This window comes from Barbatula barbatula (assembly GCF_947034865.1).
Source record: "Barbatula barbatula genome assembly, chromosome: 25".
NCBI lineage: Eukaryota > Metazoa > Chordata > Actinopteri > Cypriniformes > Nemacheilidae > Barbatula > Barbatula barbatula.
The window spans coordinates 12,247,524-12,255,620 of NC_136788.1; the positions used below are offsets into that span (position 1 = coordinate 12,247,524).

An 8,097-nucleotide genomic window follows, 5' to 3' on the forward strand; every position below is an offset into this window, starting at 1 on the left:
TCATAGAAAAGAGCCATACGGTACACAGGCTTGGAATGACATGTAGGTGAAGAAATTACACCGGAAATTTATTTTCGGGTGAACTGAACCATTAACATGGGCTTTGATGGATAATGCTACAGTCCGATGTAAATTAGCATAACACGACCACACACGTCATTCAGTTCACGGCTGTTCTGGAACATATGTAATAATATGTAACCAGAAACGCTTTAAACAGTTTGGCCTTGAATACAAAACCATAGAGAAATATGTTATTAAAATATCTTCTAGAAAGAAGAAGATTTTTAAAATGCCCAAAGACCAAACCACGCTCAGCTCAGATCAGCTTTGCTCCATTGCGACTCATGTGGAATTCCAATGGTGAGCACTGGTTCTCCATCCCCCTATAGTCTATCCACTGTCGGTGATGGATATGATATATGTTAGAGTTGTTCATAATGCTATGCCCTCCTGAGAGTAACCTCATATGCTGTGTGGGTGGCTTGCAGGGAAACTGGTGCCGGCCTTATCAAAATGGAGGAATGGAAGAAAACGGGTGTCAGAAATCTGTCCGCAATATTTAAATTCCAAGAATGTGTCTAGCTTGAGACCGTGATGGATTTTTGGCTCTGCTGGGCTGCTCGAAGTGCACTGAAGTTGTTTTGTTGTCCAAAGCCTTAATAAACTTCTCCTTGAACAGGGGGCAACAATCTGTGACTTCTCAAGACTCGCCAAGCTCCAAGAAAAGTTCACTTCCTCTGGCATTTGGCCAGTGTGGGTTTGATAATCTTAACTAAACATGTCAACATCATCTGAATGCGTGTCGAACAAACCCTTCCACAACTGGATACCCCAGGGACTCCAATCCTAGGTCTTCCTGATATTTCTTTGAAAACGTGCTGGTCGGATTCCAGAAGTAATTGCACTTTTATTTGATTTTCATTAGACGCTATAGCTGGTTGTGTTTTGGAGCCTGGGGGTTGGCAATGGGCCGGTGCTACGACATGCAATGTCTCCACGGTTTGACACACTAACACTGAGTAACAGCGACTACAACACCATTGGCATAGGAAATGTTTCAAGGTGCTACATTTTGTGTGAAATACAGATAAACAAACATAATAATATTGTCAGGAGTATGCGTTAAGGACTACAGAGAATATTGGGATTCAGATCATATGAGGAATACAGCTTCTCGAATAAAGTAACAATTGACGTCCTACTAAAAGCATCTCATTTGTGGTGAAACCAAATTCAAGAACTTTTGGAAAGAAATTCTTTCAACGTTTTAACTATAGGAACCAACATACAAGTGCCAGAGATTGACTATACTTTCTGAACTCTGTACTGTCTTTCTGCAAGGGGAAAAATGCATTAGTCTCATAGACCAAATTTGAAAACCAAATTGGATTTGTGTGCAGTGTGAAGGAAGCCAGACAGACATTCGGAGATCTGCAGAATGTGATTTTCGGAAACCGTGTTTTGAGGGCAGGCACATGAAACAGGAAAATATGCGCATATGAACGCCACTGTACTGCACCGAAGGGCCCGAGAGAGACTTTCAGATGTCTTCAGTGCATCAAAGGCACTTAAAGTTGTTTATGACCTCAAAAAGAGTGGGCGAGAAAATAAAGACATGAAGACATCATGAAAGCACGAGGGGGTGGAGTGGGAACACTGATACCGCAACACTGATAGATAATGCACATTTTGTTTAGCTCAGGACCATCATTGTGTTCTTCTGTGTGCGGTAAAGGACCATGAAGTGGGAGGAAACTATTTGAAAGTTCAGAATAAATAAAACCTTTAAAAGAATAATTCACCATACATGAACATTCAGCGTCGTTGACTTACCCTGGACTTTGCTCTAGACACACATTACTTTTCTCTTTGGTGGAGCACAAAAGGTGAACGTTTGAATAGTCAATAGTTTGTTTGTCATACAGTTGAAAGTTATCATATGCCATAAGTCATAAGAGCTACTTTTATAGATAGATGTAGATTTTTATGTAAAAATCCTGACAGCTCCAGTCCCTATTCACTTACATTATATGGAAAAGTGTGGCCAGGATGTTCTTCAGAAAGTGACTTTTGTGTTCCAACATGGTGGCAATATACACAAATATGTCTTCAAAGGTGTATAAAGACCTTACATAATGAAGCGTTATGTTTTTATAGCCTTAAAATGAGCTATTTCTATCTACAAACACATCAGGTCTCTTTATATGCAACATGTTGTTTCTACAGTTGCCCTGAACAGACAAACTGCTCTATAGAGAGCATTTCGTAAATATGTTTTCTCCTTCGGCAAGTGACGACATCTTAGTTCTGTGTCAGCCACCGTTTTGCTTCGAAAGGAATGGTTTGAGCCGTTGGTTGCAATCTCGCAACCTCACCGCAAGATGCCGCTAAATTTCATTCACTGGACCTTGAAACGTTAGCGAAACAGCTATTGTCTTATCTTTACCATATTTTGCCAAAAGGTGACTGATAAAGCAAGGCTTAAATGAGACAAGGCTTTATATTTTCCACACAAATGGCACAGAGCCGCAGACTGTACGTTTTTTCCCCTTTTCACTGTTATCCTTTTCATTTATTCAACAATCTATCAGTTCAGCACCAAAGGTTCCCATCCATCAGCACAAAGTCACAGTTCTGCTACACAAACATAAAGATGAAAATAAAAACCAGCAATAACTCACTTGAGGGTAACACAGCCACTGCCAGAAGGCGGCGCTGTCCAGAACACCTGTATCCTTGTGCGTCTCCTAGGGATGCTTTCAGTGACGGCCGGGGGGCAGTTGGTCATGAACTGTGTGTCGCTTTCGTCGATGAGCTATGGAACAACACTGGCAATTAAGTATTTCACAGTACGTGTAGTTAAAACAGCGTTTCATACAGCTTCATTGCGTGGAATCACAGGGATCGAGGTGAAATGGTAGTGTAAAAATGTGTTTATGTGGAATATAATTTATGTTTTATGAGGGATGAAATGATAAAAGATAAATTTGATAAAGATAAAAAAGGAAAAAGCATGCACATCCAAATTGTCTTCAAAAATTAAAATATCTTTACTACCTCTTTACTGATCACAAAATGTACATTTTACAAATAAAGGGAATGCAGAATTCCCTTGGGTTTGTATAAAGCAATTTGCAATTTAATAAAATGTAATAAAATAAAACACACATCCTTGGATACACTTTTATTCTTTGGAGCACGTAATATGCCACCTCAGGAAGTTAAGGGTCAAACAATGTAAGTGTGATTTTTTTGATAAAAGTGTTCTGAACAAAATATTAATTTTGGGTTCTTTAAAAAACAAATAGCTGCATCTCTCTCTCTTTCTCTCTGATTATACTTCCCAACCTTTTACGCACGCACATATTTGTGTAAACCTGCAGCTGCACACAATAGCGTCTGGTTTCTGTCCTTCATTTTTGCAAAGAAAGTCAGAAATGCACTTTTGGCATCACAAGCAACCTTGTTCCTTTGTTCGGTCAGAACGCACAGGGAACCGGAAACTTTAAAATTAATAGTGAAACTGGGGTAAACTTTGAAAGGATATGCTGTAGGACGTGTCAACAGTGTTTATTTTAAAAGAGGCCATGTGGGCCAGGCAGCCGGGTACATTGTTTTCCGGGTAAAAAGTAGCTGTCTTGAAAGGTTGCAATGAAAAGAGAGAAGGAAACAAGACAAGTATAGTTTACTTTGACTGTGGCTCCCAGCAAGACTGCGTGGCCACGTTCCTGCGGGACAGCGAGAGTGGTTTAGTGTTTACTGATTTAAATTCTCCCTCTTTCAGTCTCTCTCGCACGCAAACACATCGCCACACAAGAGGTGGCCTAAGTGAATTTTAGTGTCTCTTCACGGAATTGAAGATGTTTTATCATCAAGGGGTTCCTCTGAGAGATTCCGCAAAATAAATGTTGAGATGTTTATTTCAACAATGCTTGTTTGGCCCGAGAGTTGTTTGTGAAGTCGTGCTACCACAAACAGAGCAACAACATTGTAGGAGCTGTCGTGATGACTGATGAATATGAATATTTTGAAAGGCATCGTAAACAGAAGGAAACCGCAAACAATTCTGAATGAGATTCTGTCCGCAAAACAATAAGGTCCTTTTGTTCTTCTGCATTTCAGAGGTATTTTATAGATATATGAAAATAATAAGACCTTACGGAAAGAGATACTAGGAAAGTCTGTTTCAGTTTTTATTATCTAAAATCACGGTAGTCACAATATTTACTTGGGTGAATATTTTTCAAAGTATAGGTTTATTTTTGAAAGCCATTTTCTTTACAGGCATAGACTTACGATCTAACGGTATATAGTACAAGAGAAAAAATACAGCTCACTAAACACATTTTGACCTCCTGTGACAACATGCCCCAATAACAAGGCGTATTTACTACAATATGGGTTTGTTGTCTTAACAAAAAAGATTAAAAACACATGACAACTTGCCCATACCTGATATTAAGAAATCTTTCGGTTACCTGTCTTCATTAAAGATGACCCTTGCCAGTAAAAATAAAATGCTACTGATATTATAGTTATGAAAGGTTAATACGATTTTCAGCTAGGTTATTAAAACCTAAACAACCCCATATGTAAACTAGCCCCCGTCTCCCAAAAATGAAAATTCTATCATCATTCACTCCAGCATCTTGTTATTTCAAGCCTGTATGACTTTCTTTCATTTGCAGAACATAAAAAAAATACTTTGAAGAGACAGAATTTTCTTTTTTGGGTGAACGATCACTTTAAGTGTGAAATTAAACATATGACTCCATGAAAAACGGTGTATCATTGCATTCTGCAGATAAAAGAAGTCATGGTCAGGGCCAAGATCAAACAAACTTGGTAAAAAAGTTCATAAGTTCTTATGCTTAACTCAACACTTCCGCAATCATTTCCAATACACAAAGATTCCATCACAGAGGAAACTCAGCAACCTAATAACTGGGTCGAACTCTCTGCTAAACGTAGTCTTGTAAAAATAGATTCCGAAGATAAAAATTGTGTCACTATACTACAGAGGACGCCTAAATGATTCTCTCATAACCTCAACCGTCACGCGCAATATATTGTGTCCTCAATATAACACCCACACACAGAAAAGTTTCCTTTCTTTTGTTTCTCGTCTTAACTGTGTTATTCATTTTACCTTTCAGTCAATTTAAACTGTCAGGACAGGAGAATTCCCAGTTAAAGACCTCGACAGAGGCGGATGTTAGCTAACATCCGGCTGGCAATCTGAGAGAACACACAGCGGTGAGGAGCGCCGAGCGGCAAGCGCGGCTAATGAGATCTGGGGGGAGAGATGCCCGCGCTAACAGCCTTCTTGCTCGAGTCTGGTCGGCAGTGTGGTTTGATGTGGAGAGCACTAAATGATAGGGCTCCTGTCTTTCTCAGAGGACATGACTGTGAGTGGGTCAGTGAATTAGCAATGAGGAGAAGTGTGTCTGGGAGATTTAACTCTGCTTTTTGGTCAAATACCAAGAGCTTAAAAAAATCGCAACAAATTCCTTGTGAAAATAAAGCACATTTGGCCAATAAAGCAAACTTTGATTCTGATGAAATGATAGATCTATAGGACCTTACAGTACAGTTGTTATGGCTTTTTCTAAAAGTGTTAAGTGACTTGATCTGATTATAAACACATTGCTCTAAGTAGTTTGCGTATCTAGAGAAATAGAAAGATAATTTCTGTGCTCCTTTCAAGCTTGAACTCTCTCACCTGTGCTTCAAACTCACTGATCCCAAGTATTTATTTAGACTTTTTTAGACCTTATTTCGAGGACAGAGACAAACAGGAAAGTTGGTGAAGGAAGAAAATGGATCGGGACATGACCCGTGCCGGATTCAGACCTGGGTCCCAATGTACCAACAGCACATCACAGGTGTTGCTTTCTTCAACATGTACTCTTTTTGTAATGCTCCTGAAAAACAGTCTGCTAATGTACTGCGTCTACGACATGCAGAGACAATCCGACGCGAATCATTTCTACAGAGACTGCAATTAGAATGTCTCCTCTGACTGCTGGAGTTCAGGGCAGTTATATAGGGTCACTGTAATCTCTCACCTTGAAAGTGCCGGCATAATCATCAGGGCTGACACCCTCCCTTCCTTCCTTCAGTGCGATGAGGGTAAATCCACGGAAGTAAGATGGACTGGAAGCGTGCAAACTCACTGGAGAAAGAAAGGCAATGTGGGTCATATCAGAAATGAGCTTAACAGTAGGTCAGATCTCTACAGTGTGCCAGGGCAAGTTGCAAACTGTTCACATGAAGTTGCTTTTTCGCATGAGCAGTGAATGCATATGCATGTACAAACATGCTGGACGTAACTCATAAAAATTTCCAGTGGCATTGAAAATTACATTATAGAGACATTATATTTATTTTAAATGAAATGAAAACTGTTGATGTGTAAAAGATAGGATAATTATTTTCTTGCGAACACCCTTTGGACAGCTTTCCAGATTCCAATAAACACTCACTTCCCAGCGTGTTTGCACATATTTTGCACATAAAACCTTACAAATAATAAAGTTGAGTAAAGATCACATTCTACACTTAATGCATATCCAAAGCGACATTCAGTACATTTATTTTTATCCGGTATCGAACCCATGACATTTGCGTCATTACGCAAAGCTTGATCAGTTCCAATATCTTACCGCGCCGATGTTTACGAATACATTTGTATATAAAGACGTACGGCTACATGTTTATATTGTTGTCTAACCTCTGTAAGTGCTCCCCGCTTGGTAAGTTTCCGGATCTCCCTCAACTCTGAGACGAAATTCGTTCTGTCCGTCTCTGCGAGCGCCGCGCGTCTGCGTCCGTAAGATTCGACAGAAACCATCCGACCTCGACTGTCTCTCCGCGGTCTCTCTCCCGAACGCGTCCGAATGTACGCAAACCATACTGAAGAAAACGAACAGCGCGACCAACGCGTCTCTGTCCATCGCACCCATTCTCGCCTGTGCGCTTGGCTATCAAACACAAGTTTGCGATCTTAGCACCAGCCGCCAAACAACGGGGGAAAAAGATCAGAACAAACAGAACATCCAATGCTGCGTGAATCGACGGAACTTGTCTATTTTGAGGTCCATTTAGGGGAAAAAACGGAGAAAGGACACAGTATCCATTCCAGCTGAGCGACTCTGTAATGTGGAGATCTCAGACGGCTGATAGTCCCGTTACAGCGGTGCGCGAGACTGATGTTGACTTTACTCGCACTGTGAAATGCCTTTATGGTCTCCGTGATCACCGAGCGCAGACCAATAGAGATTCAGCCAGCAGACTTTAAACAATCTGTAGACATGCACACATGCCAAAGACTGACCTTCATGCTCAGAGGAGAGAGAGAGAGAGAGAGAGAGAGAGAGAGAGAGAGAGAGAGAGAGAGACTATGTTTGAACAGCCGGGAGCTGCAGTAGCAGGCGGAGAGAGTCAGAGGGTCGCGCGCTTTGATTTGGGGAACTCCGCCTGTTATTTGTTTACGCGCGGAGAATATTTTGTTATTCTTTTTAAATGTTTATTTATTTCTGGTTCACCTACATTTTAAAGGGCACATAAATTACATAATAACCTAATGAATATTTTTAAACATTTAGTTTTATAATTAAATGTTTTGTTTAATTATAACAGCCAGCAATAAACTTTTATGCTGTTCACTTATAGCTCCTAACTATTCCCATCTATAACTAGCTTTGCTTATTATTGACTTTTACGACAAAATGTAGAACGCTCACTAGTCTGTCAAATGAATACAACCGTAACCAAATACACATTCAATTTAACACATATACACTCTTTTTATTTATTTTGTGTTTAAGTTATGTTTAAAATAGAACATTCTATCTAATAGTGGCCATTATATAAACATTTTTACTTTCAAACAAAAAATGAATTTGTCGTAAACATATTCAAGCAGTTTTGAGATGGCGGAAATATTAAATCTGCTATTTAATATCTATATTTTTAACTACTCTCATTTTTCATTTCTCTGTTAACAAAATCAAAATCTTTCCAGGTATTTTTGATTCTCTGTTAATACACATTATTACATCAATGAATCTCTTCTGCAACAATGGCTCACTA

At 39.6% G+C, this 8,097-nt stretch overlaps 1 protein-coding gene across 1 annotated transcript in view; it reads right to left on the reverse strand.

Moving 5' to 3' along the window:
- Positions 1-7,458, reverse strand: part of spon1b (spondin 1b) — a 43,214-nt gene extending 35,756 nt beyond the window's left edge. The window contains exons 1-3 of the mRNA XM_079450581.1: positions 6,737-7,458; positions 6,072-6,178; positions 2,685-2,818 (exon numbers count right to left, since the gene is read on the reverse strand). Of these exons, the coding sequence (XP_079306707.1) occupies positions 2,685-2,818; positions 6,072-6,178; positions 6,737-6,968 (473 nt within the window). The 5' untranslated portion in view covers positions 6,969-7,458. The remainder of the gene's footprint in view (positions 1-2,684; positions 2,819-6,071; positions 6,179-6,736) is intronic.
- Between the last annotated feature and the right edge of the window lie 639 nt (positions 7,459-8,097).